This window comes from Prionailurus viverrinus, chromosome B4, assembly GCF_022837055.1.
Source record: "Prionailurus viverrinus isolate Anna chromosome B4, UM_Priviv_1.0, whole genome shotgun sequence".
In the NCBI taxonomy this organism is placed as follows: Eukaryota; Metazoa; Chordata; class Mammalia; order Carnivora; family Felidae; genus Prionailurus; species Prionailurus viverrinus.
Window position 1 is genome coordinate 9,413,850 of NC_062567.1, and position 19,072 is coordinate 9,432,921.

The 19,072-nt window shown below is 44.6% G+C and overlaps 1 protein-coding gene across 11 annotated transcripts in view; it reads right to left on the reverse strand.

Annotated features, from left to right (window-relative positions):
- Nucleotides 1–19,072, reverse strand: part of BEND7 (BEN domain containing 7) — a 104,143-nt gene that overhangs the window by 44,741 nt on the left and 40,330 nt on the right. For 10 of the 11 annotated variants that reach the window (XM_047866291.1, XM_047866288.1, XM_047866293.1 and 7 more), the window contains one exon: nucleotides 14,180–14,405. In XM_047866291.1, the coding sequence (XP_047722247.1) occupies nucleotides 14,180–14,405 (226 nt within the window). The remainder of the gene's footprint in view (nucleotides 1–14,179; nucleotides 14,406–19,072) is intronic. The other variant, XM_047866296.1, reaches the window with a different exon arrangement.

Sequence of the window (19,072 nt, forward strand, 5' to 3'; positions counted from 1 at the left end):
GCGCCATTTGAGACTGGGACAAATTCAAGTTTGTTAACACCACGTGTGGGCAAGAACGAGGAAAAATAGCATCTCTTTTACGTTGCTGGTGGATATATAAATGATATGTCACGTCAGAGAGCCATCTGACAACGCTTGAGGCTGAAGTTGCTCATACGCTGTGACTCCATTCCGCTCCCTGCGTGTCCCCTGGAGAAACTCCTACATGAGCCACAGGAAACACAAAGGTGACTGTTGCCATAGGCAACTGTGCACAAGAACCACCCTAACTGTCCCTTAGTAGAAAACCGGAGAAAAAAATTGCTTTCTTTGTATGGTTTCGCAGTTAAGATGAAAAAATGAGATTTATAATATACCGAGATGGATAAATCTTGGGGAAAAAAAGGACACAAATTGGCAAAAGTACAGTATGAGGCTGTGTATGTAGGTTCATAAATTCGTAAGACCATAGTCAAAGGGATTTCCGGACACACACCTAGGCAATAACGTAGAAAAACATAAATGGGAGAGATTCGCACCAACTTCAGGTTACTTGGAGCAGGAGGAAGACAGACAGGATATAGGAGGCAGAACGTTTTGATTTTTTAAAAAAATAAAGAAGGTGGGTACGAACTAAATATAACATCTGTTTTTAATCTCGGTGGGAAGGTGGAGAGAAAATGAATCTTGGAAAATGTCTTCAACACATTCACGATAAAGAGGAATACTATTATTCCCACTTCTGCTAACGGGGACAAATGCCAGCCTATGAAGGAATCAGAAAGTTTCTCCTAGGACAATGCCGTGACATCAATCCTGACCGGATCTCAATCCACTGTTTCCATCCGCTCTCCCTCAGGGTCAGCCGGGAGAAGGCTTCGGCTTGCCTGCCTAAAAGCGTCAGTCCATCACCCCCCAGGTCTCGGCTGAGATGTGACCTTCCCAGGCAAGTCCCCCCCCCCCCCCCAACCCGCCCCGAGTTCGTTAACCCGTGGTTTTCAAAATAACAACGCTTAGCGATCACCGAGACGCCGTGCTCGGCAGGGGCAGAGATCACGGCTGTCTCGTGCATGGCCGGCACAGGTCAGGCAGCAGTTGGTGACAGAATAAACCTGAGAATCATTTTGCTCTGGTCTGTGACTTAACTTGAAAGAAGTCAAGAATTCCTTCGGTAAACGGCCACAGGTCTTGAGATGACCCCGAGCCCTCGAAGTTCATTTCGGATTTCATTTAACAATGAGATTTAGCACAGTCCGTCAACTAAAGTGCCTAAAAACGAAATCTTTAACTCACACGTGAAGAAAATACAGTGAGGCCAACAATAACGTGTTTATTGATGAAATGAGAATATCCTACCGAATTATCTATGCCAGAGACTGTAGGGCAGTCAGCTGGTCGAGGAGAGCGAAACCTGACCATGCTGACCGTCAAATTGTTGGTCCCCTAGTGCCGATCCCTGTGCGGGGCCGTGATTTTCGGTTGGTTGTTGTAATGGAAAGGGCCCTAGCTATCCAGAAAATTGATTCCCAGTTATATTTATTTAATTCTCTAGGTTTGCTTCTGAGAATCTGGACTAACATGATGGAAGCATGGAATTTCTGAATTTCTGAACTGGGAGAGACTTTAAAAATTAGCCAATCCCCACCTTTTTTTTTTTTCTGAGAGGTCATGTTTCAAGACCTTCATGGCAGAATCAGGAGTAAATCTACACCCACAAGGCTCCTTTTCAGTACCCCCCAACTGGTGGGACTTTGAGGTCTGAGCAATCTTGTTTAATCACAGCGGTTCTCAAAGATTTGAGGCCACGGCAGTCTGGCGGAAAAGAACAATACTCTTGTCTTCCTTTTGCTACAATGGCATCTCTGTCTACAAGAAAGTGCCTTTAGTGGTTTCTCAAATTAAACAAAGTTAATTTTAAATTTACTTCGACTTAAGAGAGCCCTCAGCAGGGCTCATTTATAATACGGCTTGGTGGGAAATATGATTAACACTTTCCCCTGGCTTACTGCTACAACACATGTTTGTTTAACATGTTTGCTATATTTCAACGGAATAAATTATATCTGCGAGATATTAAGGTCTGGATAATAACAAGTTCTGATGTCACGGTGTTTTACTATTTACTCCCTTTTCTGGGCAAAGAAGAATGTCTCAGAATCACAGATTTATAGAAATGCTACTTGGAAGGCATCTTGGAAATATGGAAGTCACTTATTTTACAGATCAGAGCCGAGAGGATCATCCGTTCAAAGAGTCAGGCAAGTGGCAGAAGGGCCACACGGACACCAGTGCTCCCTCTGCCTGAGCTCGGCCGCTCACAGCGCTTCTGTGTCTGTCCGCTCTGCACAGACGCGATGAGGAGAAGGTACGGCGTTCGCCTCTCCGTTTTTAAAGCTTGGGTTCCCTGCAGTAGGAACTTTCAAAGTCACTCCGTGAAGTCCAGAGTTCACGCCCTGAGCAGTAAGGCTGGCAGCTGTACTCACAGTCCTAGAGCCCACTAGGGCACGTTCCAGAAGTTCAGGTACCATTCTGTCCCTCGCCACCACTCGGGGACGGCCGAGGTATGAAGACGAGCAAGGAGCTAGGAGGGCAGTGGCAGCGACAGGGTCTCGCCTACGAGGATTCGGTCACCAGATCAACCCACTTGCCACCATCCCTGCCCCTCCCCCCCGTGGCTGTCGTGTGGCTGTGTGACCTCAGGGTGACGACACTGGGCGTCAGGACTGGCCCGATGCCTCAGAGCGAGGCTTTTGTTCTCTGTTGTGTTTTAATGGTGACGACTCCCTCCTCATTGAGGTCAGTTATAGGAGAGTTGGGAGCTCATATTTTGAGGCTGTCGAAATAAAAGTTCTCAGAGTTCTCTCTGATCCTGTCCTTGGGGTGCCACGGTGCCATGATGCTGAGGGCCAAAAAACCACATGGATGGATAAGCATCTTTAGGTATCAAGAAGTCTTGAGATGGCCAAAGCAGGAAGTGGCTTACCAGGCCTGCTTATGGCTTCCATTATTGGGTTTATTCAAATCATGGTCCCGTAATACCATTATTATACTTAACGTTTGGAAGAGAATTACTCTCCGGTGTGAATGGAAGCGTGACCCACTAGTCTCTCCACATTACCTACCATGGAGGCTGCTCTAGGACATTGAGCAACAATCAAGAGTTTTCAGAGCCTCTCCTGTCCAAACTGGGTTTAATATCCGGGATCACCTTGATGCAATCTGGCCGACTGCTGGGTACCACTCGATTTGTCTGTTGGTGTTTCTTTGCACCTTCAGACTTATATTCTGCCTTCTTTGATTTCAGCTGCCCTCCTCCGAGTCGTCATGGAGAAGCTGTGTCGTTATCCCATTATTCGTGCCCTGTGTCTATCCGATGTAGTGGAGTTGTATTTACATTTTTAAGAAGCCACGTTTTTCAGTGAAGAGAAATTGACCGCCTCATTCCTTCTGTCTCTCTTTCCTTTCTTCCTATATTCATTCATCATTAATTATGTGAGTGGCACTGTTTCATGTGACAAGGCATATGCAGAGCAAATACAGAACATGGTCTCTGCCCCACAGGGGCTTGCAGTCTTGTTGAGGAGACAAGATGCCCAAACATAAACAGGATGACCGCGTATCCTGATTTGTTCAGGACGGTTCAAAATGCCCGTTTTCCCGGTGAAATGGTTAAGAGGACCATTTTCACTCTCCAAAGTGTCATGGTCTGGGAAACAAATGACCCTGTCATCTTCCACATAAGCCATGAGTAGCAAAGCCTTGGTAACGTGTGCTCTAGGAATGCAGGGAAAACAGAAATCAGTGCAGGCTGGGACCTGGAGAAAATCTCGTGGTAGAGGTCATGCGAGGTGGCTAGACCGTGAAGAGCTGGATTCGTTCAGAGAGGAGGAGCAGAGCATCGCAGCCCTGGGAACACAGCGTAACTCACGGTCCACAAGGAGGACGGGATGCGTGAGAAACAGCGCCAGCACTGGGCTGGTCACCTGGTGGGAGGGAGCACTCAGACATGTAGTTGCAAGGAGAGAGAAACCCAGTGATGGAGAGTCTGGAAACGGCCGGAGTTTGCACTTGACGTCATGGGCAAAGAGGGGCTGGGTGGGGAAACGTCAGGAAATTTTGTTTTACAAGGTGTTACTTGGTCACATCCTAATACAGCATGCACTCGAGGGGGAAACGCAGGGCGGGAAGGATATTTACAGAGGTTTTTGCGGAGCGTCAAGGACGAGGTGATGCCCAGCTGGATCAGGAGGGCTTCAGAGAAGCGGAAGACCAGGGGCGAGGGAGCAAGGACAAAAAGAACCGGCAGGGCTGGGTTAGGATGGGGATTAGCGGCAAAGGCAAAAAGGCACTGATGAGGATTCCGAGCTTTCAGAGGTAGCAAGCAGAATGTAGGCACCTCCGGGGAGTTCTGTTAGAAGCCCTGTGCCACCGTTCAGGCTGTGGGGGTAGGAGGGGCACACGTGACTCTTTCAAAAAAAGGCCAGGCCGGGCCCCAAGCCCTGCGATTGAGCTGGAATGTTCTGCGTGTCTTAGTCCCCACCGTCTCCGGTCTCACTCGCTCCTGACTTCTGTGCACATTTCTAATTAGGAGCGGCCCTCACTGAGCCGCACATGGCTAGGCTGATGGTGTGGGTGGTGAGGAAGAGGTGCGGGGGGAGGTAGTTAAGGAATACTGGATTTACTCGGTGATCAAAGGAAGGGGTTGAGGAGGGGAGGCTAAGGTTCTGAGAGATACCAGGAGCCGGCCATAGAGAAGCGTCAGAATCGAACCAAGAGCCAGATGCAGGAAAGACAGAGCCTGGAAACACAGTGTAACGGGAGACTTGAGTGTAGGGGTGCAGCCCCTGGGAAGACTGGGCTGCTTCCAAGAGGCAACACCTCTCTCTTCTAAGGGCGCTTTTAACGGGACAGACACAGCCACGCTTGCTTTTATACAAAGATGTCTTAAAGGCAGGCAAAATCGATGACAGCGCTCGGTTCAATTTCAAGTGAAGGTCGATGGATTTTCAAGGGGTTTTCTTAATGGAAGCTAACTTATTCTTAGTTTTTTTCTTTTCCTTTGTTGGTTTGTTTGTTTTTTGGGTGGGCTTACCATCAGTCTACAATACTGCAGCGACTGTATGCATTCCATGATCATTTGCATACGCACTTCTAGGGCAGAAATTCAAGTGAGTATCAATTCCTGCGTCTCTCAGATTTTTGAGGCACACCTCATATGAGATCGTCAATGACCATTCATGCAACTGAACTGAAACATTTGCCAGATTATGGGCACCAACTATAGGCCCAGGAGAAAAGTGATGAGGACCGTAATTTCACCAATTCTGGACTTCTTATGCAATTCTGCTTCCCCACGATGGGAAAGAAAACAGAGATGTGGCATTACATTGTGACGCTGGCGGGAGGGGTGGGGAGGCGTCTGAGATCAGCCAATCTGTTGCGGGATCCACAGAAAAAGGAGATGGGCTATACAGAAAACACTGCTTTCTATTTCCCGGGCCCTGGCTGGCCCGTACGGTGCCACTGTGCAACCAGGAAGGCACCCCTTCCTTGCGACATTCTTACTTGAATCTGCCAGGAAACTGTCATAATAAGTACGCAAGTCGACAATGTCAACAACGGGAAGGGGGTCCCCATAACCCTGTGCAACCCACAAGGACACTGGAGTGGCCCTGTTTGTGCTACAGAAACTGATCTCTCTTGACAGGAGGCTGTCTTTGTCAACCCCAGCAGGGGTGTTAAAACGCAGGTTTTGTAAGAATTCGGTGACTGGGAGTCAGAGCTGAATCCCTGCAAGTTAACCTACAACTGGTTCCTGCCCATTACGTGAGAGGCTGGATAAAGACCCCAAAAGCCATGACCTTCTTAACAGATCTCCCCACACCTCTATTTGTGCCTTACGTGGCAAGCAAAAGGATGTGTAATTTTGAGGAGGGTGAGATTCCTTTTTGAGTTTATGGAAGACCAGGGACAAAGCAGGAACAGACTTTTGACTTGCTGTGGCCCCAATCCCCCAAATTCTGCTTCATCAGGTCCGGGATGTTGCCTTCGGAAGCTCAGGAAGAAGCTTTAAAAAGCAGCTTCTGCTTGAAACCCACCACGCCCCCCCCCCCCCGGGGGGGGTAAACTGGCATTCATCCGGGGCCCATTTCACTGGCGTTTATATTTATATTCATGCAGTTAAATGCTTCTAGGTAAACAAACAGGTTGGTGAGGACTCAAGGCCCATCAACTTGAACAGACTTCAAAGAGTTCTGGAGGCGGAAGGCTTTCACCCATGTTTTATTTAACGTAAACTTCATTAAACCTATTCTGCAGTCAACTTTTTCATCCCTTTGCACGGGACACACTTCCCATCCTGTAAAGTCTGGTTCAGAGTCACCTATTGTGTGAGGCCTTCTCTTCCATGGCTGTCTGTCCTCTGTGCTTTCTCCCTCCATTCAGGAACGGGCACTTTGACGCTCATTTTATTCTGCCTTGGGGGACAGTTCTGTGTGCGTGGCTCACTGCTGACTCACTGCGTCTGAAGGTCAGAGGCCATGCCTTACTCAGCCGTAAATCACACGTTCCTGGCTCACAGCGGGTGGGCACCAAGGTGGGGGCCCGTTAACAGAGCTTTCACGCCTGCTGATGATTTCTGCGTTTGCGAGGTTAATGATACTGAGAAGGTTTTAGTTGTTCTCATGACTTATCCGGGCATGGAGAAGCAGCAAGGACGATGTTTTTTGGTGTCAAATGTTTGGTGAAGAAGCTGGCGAAGTAAGTGCTCTAAACCTGCGGCCCAGGAGACTGGCCGGGAACTTGCCCACAAGGGAGGCCACGCTTTCTTCAAGCCTTTAAGAGGGAAAACTATACAGCATTTGTTCTGGGATCCAGATGTTCGAGTCGTGCTGAAGTCTGGAAAGGCCTTTCGCCCGCCTTGGTAAACTAGGCAGTTTTTCAGGGAAGTCCTGGTGAGGTACTACAGGCATGTCTGAAACGAGGACCTTGCACAACACAGCCGGCACGAATAACGTCGAACCCCAGAGGTTTAAAAGGATGAGAGGCGTCGACACGCGCTATCGTCTCGCTTGTTCCAGGAGACGAGCGGGGCAGCCTTCAGAAAAAGGGCTGTTCTTAAGGAACAGAGGAAGGAGACGGTTTCCCAGGAGGGCTGTCCTATGTTAGAATCGGCCATCAGCATCAGGAGCTCGATGGCTCAGATTCTCCAAGGGTCGTGTCAAACCATCTGCCTTGTTCAAAGGCAGATTCCTGGGACTACCCTACACCTACTGAAAGAGTCTCCGAGGATGGGACCCAGAAATCTGAATTTTGAACCGACACTTCAGGTAATCCTGATGCACACTAAAATACGAGACCCGCCATGGAAGGGGTTGAACGTACAGAGCTCTACACATAGAATGGCTAAGATTCAATACCACCTACTTGTCACGGGGCCTCCATAAAGAGTGGGGAAAAATAATCAACAACTGTGTAAGAGTCACAAAGCCGAGAGATGGGCTGTGTGTGTGAGAGAATTATAGACTTGTTACGTATTATTTTGCTGTTATACATTATGCAGCATATCCTGTTTTAAGCTGATCTGATATGTCAAAATACGAACAGATAAATTAACAAACGATGATTTATCTTCCAAAAGGATTCCTGAATTAAAGCATTCATCAGTTGGTTTCAACTGCCAAACAGTGCAGCTAAAATTTAATTTACAGGCAACTTTGAAAAATTACTTACGTGCAGCGTGACTTTCAAGCTCTTTCTTTGTGGTCCTGTATGCTGCAAGAGTCTGAGCCGTGACTCTTTTCCTTGGGGAAGGGATCACACTTCTGTTCTCCTCCCTAGCACGATGGGACCGACGATCACTAGCTTCCGGGGAAGACCTGCCTAGAAGCTAGAGAGTAAATTGAGGTAAAGCTACCCTTTTACCTAGAAATTCACTCTGAATGTGCTTTGCGTACACAGTGACTGACTGAGTCGTTTTAGATGATTAGTATGGTGAGTTTCCTAGGGGAATTTATAAAGAATCCAAAATTCTGCATTTTGAGATGGAAATTTAAAGTTGGGATACCTTTTCTTTTTTCCTCCCAGATACTCCGAAGCAATGAGCTGTGCTAAACAGTGGCTTTGGAGCCAGACAGGCCTGGGGTTAAATCTCAGCCCTATCACTTCCTGTGTATCTTTAAGTTAAGGAAGCTGACTTGACTTCTCACAGCCTCAGTTTCCTCTCGTGTCAATGAAGAGCACATCACCAGCGCTATTAGGATATTCAAGCCCAAGCCGACGTTCCCTCCCTGGTCTTCCAGAAAGTTCTCAGGATACACACAACTTACTGTCAAGAAATGAATGATAGAGTGGACATAAATTCTACCCCAACCATGTTAATTTACATCCCTGTGAGGTCAAACTGAAAACAGAATGGTGACAACATACAATAAAAACGGAAGGTGAAAGTATTGTGACAGGACTCACACAGACCCCACAGGTCCCCAGAGTTGCTGGAATAAGACGCGAGCTTTTGGTGGTCGGCTGGGCAGAGCCTCTGAAGGGGTGATGCCGACAGTGGTCGGGCTCTCTAACCCTGTTAGAGGCACAGTTCAGTTTCTGGAGGGGCACCAACCAAGAGCTCCCTTCCTTCGCAGGGAGGTTCTGACCCCTGCGGACCATCGGCGCTGACTACCCTCCAGGGGAGCCACAGTTTGGGCTGCACACGGGGGTTGCACGGAGTAAACAAAGTAAACTAAGTAAGCAGTCGACCAGGTCTTTCACTTGACAGGTGCACATAATTTCCTTTGAATGCAAGAAGATTCAAGAATCTAGCAGAGTTTGATAGTAATAAAACTTTCTCAACTAATCACTATGAAGCTGAATTAAAAACCCTAACCCGGGTTCTAAAAACCGCTCCACTGCGGGGCGCCTGGGTGGCTCAGTCAGTTAAGCGTCCAACTTGGGCCCGGGTCATGATCTTGCGGTTCATGGGTTCGAGCCCCACGTCGGGCTCTGGGATGACAACTCGGAGCCTAGAGCCTGCTTGGGATTCTGTGTCTCCCTCTCTTTCTGCGCCCCCCCCCCACCCCCCGCTTCCACTGTGTGTGTCTCTCTTTCAAAAATAGGTAAACATTTAAAAAATTATTACAAATTGCTTCACTCCAACTATGTCTTCTGAAGAGCACCAGATCTGAGGATTGTATCAGTATTCAAATAACTCTCACTAAGGCACACCGCATGGTTTCCTGGCATCTGATATCAAGAATTAGCTGGTCTTGAGCAGGTGTAGCATGAAGTGAGGACAGCATACCTGGGTACTGACCTCCACTCTACATCCTGGTCATGAAATCACTTCTGAATTAAATTCAAGATACTAAACCATCCTTGGCACTAAAATCTAAGACTCCTCTTAATAAGATCGTAAGTTGCTTCTTTCCAGAGTTAGACTCAAAGTGCTCAGGTGATTGTTTCTCATTAAAGACCCTTTCATCATCAATACCTTGCATCACATTTATACGTGAATTTCTAATGAATTACCAGAAAGTGTTAACTACCATAAAACAGAGGAAAATATGTCAAAAATGTGATCTCTACAAAGAGGCTTATGTTTTATTTTCAAGATACTGTCAGGGGGAATATTAATTATCACTACAAAGAGCTTCATTAATAATCCCACAATAAATTCTTCTTCAGCCCATTTCTGTTCTTATTATAAGCGTTTTACAGATTTTTGTTTGTCTCCCCACCCCCCCACTGCTGCTTTAACCAACATAGTGACTTCATTTGAAACAAAGTCAGCATCTGCTGTTATTTTTAGTTCCAATATTTTATAAAATTGACCAGTGTTGTATATTCCGAGTTGCAGGACTTTTGAAACTAATACAGTATTGGTGCACTATCCCCTAAAGGATAGAGGAAGAAAGACAATACTTCATATCTATAAAATTTTGTTAAAGTATGTGGTAGGGGCACCTGGGTGGCTCAGTCGGTTGGGTGTCCGACTCAGGTCGTGATCTCATGGTTCGTGAGCTCGAGTCCTTCATCAGGCTCTGTGCTGACGGCTCAGAGCCTGGAGCCTGCTTCGGATTCTGTGTCTCCCTCTCTCTCTGCCCCTCCCCTGCTCACGCTCTGACTCTCTCTCTAAAAAATAAACATTAAAAAAAATTTTTTTTTTAAAGTAAGTGGCAGACACCAACGGTAACACGAGTAGCTTTGCTGCTATTGTGTACAAAGAAACCATTTTATCACTTTCCCAGATTACTCAGATTCAAAAGACTTGGGCTGGGGGAAGTAAATTTCCCCTTTTATCTCTACCAATAAGTAGCAAGAAAAACCGGGTAGAGTAACCTTCAATTACTAGCTGCTTTCAAAAACCACTTTATATCGTAATATGTGGGTTAATAAACTTGCAGCTAAAGGAAAAAAAATATCAAAGGAATTAAGGAAATTAAGGAAGAAAGTATCAAAGAATTAAGAGAGTTGTACCCAAATTTATACTGAACTTTGGTCCCCCCCCCTTTTTTTTGCTTTCATTGGCATTTTATTAAAACTGGGAGAAATTTATAACATTTTTGATATCTATCATTTCAGATTGGTTGGGAGAAGACATAAGGATGGGTATTTAGTACCAGAACTATTAGGTCAATGAATTAGGGCCAAAGTCAAGATGAAAAATAAAAACTCACCCAACATGTACTGATGGAAACCCTACTATATGTAAAGCTCTCAGTGAGGCACAAAAGGTAATGAAACATATTTAAGATTACAGCTTGTCCTCAAGATGCTTACAAGAAATTATCAGAATAAATCAGGCAAAGATGTTGGCTGACCAGTATACACAGAATGTCCTTGTTAAGAAAGACAAATCGGATACTATACCCATATTGTGAACAAAGATTTTAGGAAAAAAAAAAAGAGTGTAGGAATGTATGCAATAAGTTCTGAAGAGTGGGACTATGGAGGCCTTTTAGCTTTCTATACGTTTTTATGGTTTGGATTTTTTACAAGCAAGTACTATTTTTGTACCCAGGGGGAAAGTCTAGATCAAAATATATGCTTATGAGTAAATCCTGCAAGGAAACAAGTGAATATACAATATTTGTTGACTTAAGTTGGTGGCTTATGGTTGGGTTTCTGTCCATTTAAAAACATTTTTTTTTTTCAACGTTTATTTATTTTTGGGACAGAGAGAGACAGAGCATGAATGGGGGAGGGGCAGAGAGAGAGGGAGACACAGAATCGGAAACAGGCTCCAGGCTCTGAGCCATCAGCCCAGAGCCCGATGCGGGGCTCGAACTCACGGACCGCGAGATCGTGACCTGGCTGAAGTCGGACGCTTAACCGACTGCGCCACCCAGGCGCCCCAGGTTTCTGTCCATTTTAAAGTGTTTTTGTTGTTTCAGTAGAATTTTAATGCCAGATTTAATTCAACAAAACAGTGTATGGAAAACTTAAGGTCTTTGATTTGAATAATCCGCTTTATTGAGTATGAGGAGCAGAAGCCTTATTATCCTTTTTAAAAAAATGCTTATTTATTTTTGAGAGAAAGAGAAAAAGAGAGAGGGGAGGAATGAGCATGAGCAGGGAAGGGGCAGAGAGAGGGAGACCCAGAATCCGAAGCGGGCTCCAGGCTCTGAGCTGTCAGCATGGAGCCCGATGCAGGTCTCGAACTCACGAACCTCGAGATCATGACCTGAGCCGAAGTCGGTCGCTTAACCGACTGAGCCACCCAGATGGCCCACCTTGTTACCATTTTTATTTCTAGCTAAAGAGTAGGGCTGTGAAGGAAATTAAGGCATGTTCTCTATTTCTCTGTGCAATACACTTTTTCAAACTATTGTATGATGTCCAGTCTCAACTGAAAATGGCAGAAGCAACCCCTATCACTCTACTTGTAATGACATGTTTCATTACCATCTAGTATTAAGGTAACTCCTCTATTGTCATTTCAAGTGGGACACGGTCATTTACAGTTCCCTCATTTCCAAATACTTGCATACTGTTAATACACTGTCCTGAAAAGAAGGAAATTAAAACAATTCCTAGCTACATTTCAATGTGTTTAAAAGCTTCGGCCTAAAAAGCGTCATCAGCCTGACCCTCGTGTTTCTAGAAGGCTCCAAACATATTAAATGGAAATGAGACCCTTCTCAACTTTAGCTGGTCTCAGTTACATCACTGACCATTCTTCAAATTCTGTAATCTTGTTTTTAGTGGCACTTCAGCCTGAATCATCCTTTTCAGAAATGACAGGGATTGTAATGTCTCTGTAGCTTTTCTTATTTCATACAACTCAACTGTCACTTTAAGTGACAAAACTCTGTTGGAGGATGATAAATTTTCTGTTACTGAAGGCTTACGTCCTTCCGGCCACCAACAAAGGCTGTTTGGTACTTGCTAACTCTGTTTAGAAAAAAATCACAGTATTTTGTAAAGTTAATTGTGGGTTTCCAAGTATCCTTAAAGCGCTATTAAATTCATTTACTCATTTTGCAAGATAACAGGAAACAGAAGTGAGGCAGGAAGGCTCTCTGGGTCCAGTCCCAGCCCACAAGCCACGTGAGGCCGGGACTGAGCAGTAAAGAATCCTTATCAGCGATTCCGGCGTAAATTAAGGCCTGATCCTCAAATTCCACTTTCATGGTAGCTGTGTTCATATTTGAGAATTCATTTACATTAAAAAAAAATAACATTTAAATATTTCTATTACCTGAAATTACATGTATCAGACGGACATTTAAAAGTCCACGGACATTTTAAAGTTAAGAAATAGGTCTATGATGTGGAACTGGATGTAAATGAACTCATACTTGCACCTGCCTGGCTGCTGTGACACAGTGGAATTCAGGCACCTGTTCATGAGCGCTAAGGGGGGGCGGGGAGACTCATGGTTTTCTCTGCATGTAGCTGGCATGACTGCATACACAACCAGAGGGAGCAGAGCAGGCCAGGGATGTGTGGAGGGACACGGGATCTGCCTTCAGAGTGGGGTCATTGACATTTAAAGTGTCTTTAGAAGGGCGCCTGGGTGGCCTAGTCGGTTGAGCATCCAGCTTCAACTCAGGTCATGGTCTTGCGGTTCGTGAGTTCGAGCCCAACATCGGCTCGCTCCTGTCCATGCAGAGTCCACTTCGGATCCTCTGTCCGCCCCTCCTTCCCTCCCCTGCTCATGCTCTGTCTCTCAAAAATAAATAAAACAAAAAAATGTTAATGTTCGTTAAAACTTCCTCACTGAGCCTTATTGGAAAAAAAAAAAATGAAATAAATAAATAAATAAATAAATAAATAGTCTTTACAAGCAATGACCTCATAAAGCAACTTCCAAACTTGGGAGAGAACTGTTTTCTAAATTTTTTTTTTTTTTCAACGTTTATTTATTTTTGGGACAGAGAGAGACAGAGCATGAACGGGGGAAGGGCAGAGAGAGAGGGAGACACAGAATCGGAAACAGGCTCCAGGCTCTGAGCCATCAGCCCAGAGCCCGACGCGGGGCTCGAACTCACGGACTGCAAGATCGTGACCTGGCTGAAGTCGGACGCTTAACCGGCTGCGCCACCCAGGCGCCCCGAGAACTGTTTTCAAAAAAGCATCAGAGCCTTATTCTTATTTATAACTAACAATTTAGGTCAAAATCATATTCTGGTGAAGTTCTTTTTTTTTTTTTTTTTTTAATTTTTTTTTAACGTTTATTTATTTTTTTGAGACAGAGAGAGAGCATGAACGGGGGAGGGTCAGAGAGAGAGGGAGACACAGAATCTGAAACAGGCTCCAGGCTCTGAGCTGTCAGCACAGAGCCCGATGCGGGGCTCGAACTCACGGACCGCGAGATCGTGACCTGAGCCGAAGTCGACGCTTAACCGACTGAGCCACCCAGGCACCCCTCTGGTGAAGTTCTTAGTTAGAAACTACTACAAAGAAAGATACTTTCATGTTAAGAGACAATGAAGAAAAACACTTCTTTTTGGTTCTGCAGCAGATCAAACTGGCTCTGAAATGATGATTTTTAACAAGCCAACATCACCCTTGAAATACCAAATTCTAGTGATACTTGGGGTGGTGAGTGTCAGAGGTCATACCGGAAAGCCACCCCAGTGGGTGAAAACTGCCAAGGGCAAATTCAATTCGCTTCCAGTTAGCTGAGTACAATTTCAGCTGCGTCTTTATGAAAAGAAGGCAAAGCTCAACCAAGAACCCATAAAATGAAATGATGCAGACCAACCTTTTATTGCACCCACAATATTTTGGTCTAGTCCTTTCCGGTTGTCGTTGAGTCCTCTTTTCCTCTTCCCGTTGGGTAAGGAGTTAGCCAAAGTCTTGTCGTCGAAAAATGCACACACCAGCTTTCTAAACAGAAGGCTTCCTGAGCGAGTGTAGTTTGACAATATAGAGTCCAGCTGTGATTTAGGCATGAACACATCAAAGCCTTCAGCAAGTTGCACTTCTGGCTACCAAAAAGAACATAAATATTTCATTAAAAGCAACATTTGAAGCGTGTGCCTTTGGGCATATGTGCAACAGAAGAACATCACTAGCTACTGAAGTGTCCATACCCTGCATACGATATGGTTTTGGCTTTTGTGTGCCAGTATTTGCGACTTATAAAACCAGTGACTAGTTATTACAAAATACGATGCTCTAATTCCAGCATTAAGTCTCTTCAAAAGCAACGGAGAGGAGCATGCTGAAAATGCATTCTTGTCTCCGAAAACAGTCAAGAGAAAGAGGATCATCACAAACTCCTGTAATTGTAGAGCTACACGGGATGGGAGATTTCTGGGTGGAACACCCTCATTTTTTAAGTGAAGTCACTACGGTCCCAAGAGATGGTAACCAAATGACTTAAAAATAATTTAAACGTGCTCAGTGCATTACACTTTCCAGATTACTTTCCCCAACATTAAATCATTTCATTTGCCTACGGACACAAACACTGGACTGCCCCACAGGCCCATGCCAGTGGTTTCCAGCTGTGGAACTGTATTTTTTTTTTTTTCCTCCAGTGAAACCTTATGTAAACTAACCCATAAAATAAATAAAAACAACGAGCAGGTGCCCAAGGTAATTCATTTCCACCTCTCACCGCTACTTTTGGGGGGAGAATCTGGAGCTATGTCTCAGAGCGCCACTGGAAAACCGATGCTCTGGTCACATTGCTTCCCCATCAGGGATTTTCCGATTGGGATGTTGAAGCAGAAGACCTGGAAGGCGCCTTTCAACTTGGACTTTAAGTAGTGTGAAATACGCTCAGATAGTAATAATATCTTGTCTGTCAGCACTCGTGGCCGCGGATAGCTTGTCTTTTCATTCGGCAGCCCAGCGAACATTTAGAATAAATGTCTTCCGGTGGAGGTGGCCATCCACTCTTTGTCACTGCTATTTATGGGTGTATTTATTATACCGTATAATTAGTTATCAGACTGTGGCCCTTTCTGATGCCTGTAAGTCAGACTCTGTATCGCTCAGGCCTGGCACATCGTAAATACTCAATAAGTTCTTGTCGAATGAGCAGAAGTTCATTAGTCATAATCTAAGCTATTAAGTCATCTGCTGTTGATTATAATGATAACTCTAAAACAGTAACGTGATGAGATGCACTTGGTAAACTTTGATTAGGAAAAAAGTCAGAAGAACACCTCATTTGTTCTAAGATGTGTTACAAAAGCTTGTTCTTGGATAACCATACTTAATCACTTTGCAAGCCCAGCACTCCTTTGGATTTTTAAAACTTTATTACAAACACGAGGATCCGGGATTAGTTTTTCTCCTGGAGAATAGGAATTATCACTTTTGTTTGGCCTCGTGCTTCCCAGAATGCCTAACACACTACAGTTGGAGTAAAGAGGGTCCAGAGGAGGCTGCAAATGAATCTGATGACGTGGGAAGTTTGGGTCATGCCTTTTCCAAATGCAATTCTCGACTGGATTATCCACCAGGTCGTCTCATTTCTCTGCCTCACTTTGCCTTTCAACTTTTAGTCCCTGGAAGCTTGATAAATATCACCATAAGGGCAGTGGCGTCAGACCGATTGCTGAGTTTTGGGTCTTGCAGCTGGTAAATGTGTGTGTGGTGGGGGGGGGGGGCGGTGTGTGGCTGGGAGCCAGAGGCTGCACCACCAACTCCTGGAAAAGAAGCTGTCACACACTTGAGGCTCAATGCAGGTTTGTTGAATGATTCAATGTGGAAATATCACATTGAGAGACTTTTATCATCATAATCTAAGAGGAAGTTTTTATTCATAACCAGAGTTTTGCTCTGCATATCCTATGGCTGGCTGCATTTAGACCTTATTCTAAATGAATTGATCTCAGATTTTTGCTCCGTGCTCCTATGTATCATTTACAAGCCATTTAAAAAAAAAAAAAAAAGAGTCCCAATTTCCTTTACAGAAGCAACTATCTGAGGCGCTAGGGTGGTATTGAAGCTTTCACATTTTCAGGAGTCCAAAGGGGGGAAACACCAACTGAACTTGTTCATCTATCTCTGTTGAACTTGGGAAACCATTCAACAGGTGCTTAAAGCTCAGCCACCTGACCTGAGACTCCCAGAACTTGCCCTTGGACTCATCCTGGAGGACGTGACCCCGGTTTGAGGAATAGTGACCTGAACTAGCCATCAGGCGAAATGAGCCCTCCTTCCTTCACATACTCAGCCTTGACTATGAACTGTGTTTCCGGCACTTTCCACACTGCATTTATTTGCTTGGCAGTTTGTGCTTTTCATCAGAATGTGTGCTTGTTTGTATTCACGGTGCCAAACGCCCAGTCACTGCCCAATAGCTATTTGTCAGAATACAGAGTAAACAAAACACTGTGTAAGAATTCACTCAAAATTCATCCATTTGAAAATAATACTGACTTAGAGACCTTTTATCCCCAAACACAGGAAGTGTGGATGAACGTCTGCCTCGGGGTGAGGGGTGAGGGGTGGGCATCATCGAGGAGGGGACGGGATAACATTTTATGAGATGCAGTTACTGTTTCTAGCATTTGCTGTGACTCCTAAAACTAAGTATCTGGAGGTTTCTGTGGAGCCCAGGGATTCACTAACAGATAATAGTATCTTGATTTCTGAGAGGCTGTCCTAATGCAGAAGCTGTCAGCGTGTCCTGGTCCGCTTTCTACTGACGGACAAACATTGTTATTTTGAAGTGTTCTCTCCAGATCAAGGAACGTGAGCTCACCCAGTTATGAGCCTCTTACAAAGGAGTCAGTTTTACCAGTTGAGGCAGTAAAAGGAGCGGCAGGAACAGAGGTGACTAACCTTTGCCCCCTTCCTGCCTGTCCGGTCCTTTCTCATATGCCACCCAGGCGCCCCTGTTCTGTCCTTTCTCATATGCAGATTTCGTAGCAACGGGTGCTAATGCTGTGTCTTACAACGTGCCGCAAAGCAGCAAACTAATTGCTTAAAAAGAGAGGGTAGCTTTATTTTCTGAGACATGAAGAAAACTAATCTCAAACTTTCACTATGAAATTTTTTGATCTCCATTTTATAAATACAGTGACAGTGCCTTACTACCACGTAACGATCGACAATGTTGTGCATATATTTTTAAAAACAGGTTAAAACTCCATTGTATCATCGAACCCCTTCTTTTTGTTGACTGGCGCTACTTTAAACGAGACCTCTCTGCTTACTAACGATGGCTATGCTAGGAGCCACACTCTTCCAAATGAATTACCATTTTACAAACTAGGCATCCTCTGACAGAATCGCTATTTGACTCCAGCGAAGACAGATGGCTAATACGCTAATTTACAGATTCTGTTGATTCCTGAAATCATATGATCTTTAAATGATGACATCCAAAGGATGGGGCAGAATTTATGACACTTGGAGGCATCACTTTAAGAGTTAGGAGTCTGAATTCACACTGTAAATTTGGATTTTCGTGGACGTTTTGCTTATTTTCAGGACCGCAGCTACTTAGCACAATAGCCTATCAAATGTTTTCCTTATCTAGTGGCATCATATCTTGCACTGGGTAAAGTTCTAAAGGCAAAAACTACATGTAGTCATAATGACTCTTGAAAATGTTCATGGACCCGGGCCTGTGGACATTAACTCTCTTGTTTCTCTTTGCATTTCAGTTGTGGCCTCCCTTTGCTTAGTAGAAGTTGGGGTCAAGCTCTAGTTTGAGTGGGGGAATCCCCTAACCAGGTAAATCAAAAGATATCCCCCTCAGTCCCTATGAACATATCATGTGATTCCCCTGTATAATCTAAAGGAAAATATGTAAAACAATTTTAAAGAGATCATGTCAAGTAATCACAGAGGCAACATTTCTGATACAGGCTATTTTACATCAGGTATTAACAATGACGAATGACAGTAAAACATGTTTATAGCTACATGTGGTCATTGGTTAAAGAAGTAAAAAGAACTGTATGAATATTCATATTGGACATTAGTCTCAGGTTTTCAACTGAAAAGTAATAAATTACATACAGTAGTTTGTATACTCAACTGGCTAACTAGTTAAGTTTAAGACTGGCTCAAGGAAAAAAAAAACGTGGATGAAGAGTCAGGATTCTGTGGAATCCTAACTGATTTGGGGCTCAATGCACATAACAGAATTTATAAGATGGCTGAAAGATCGTGAGGTTAAGTCTTTCTGCTCGTAATACTTCCGTGTACAATGATCCTTTATTATTGTTTACTATTTACTTTGCAGCACGTCAGATGTATTTCTAGGAAAATGAGCTTTAGTTCACGAGACGAAATTTAAAAAAGCCACCAAAACCCCCTCCTAACTGATTTTATTGTGCTCACAAACACGATCTGCTTCTATTTGAGAAAAACTGAAATCATCTCCTAGAACACAGGTCTGCTCCAGGTAGATTTGGCAGGAAGCACCGTTACTATTTATTAAATGCAATGCCCACACCACGGCCAGTGAGCTGGGAACCCATGAGAATACCCTGGATGGGAGGGCAGGCTTGGTCTAGCTGGTCTACCTGGAGCTGAGAATCCGTGTTGATGAGGCTCTACATTGGATGTACTATGAACAGAACTGTACTGTAAGGTAGATGCTCTGTATTAAGTAAAAAATGCTCGGGCAGAAGTTCTATCACAAAGTATGTGTAAGCTACATACTGGCACATATTTAAGGGTG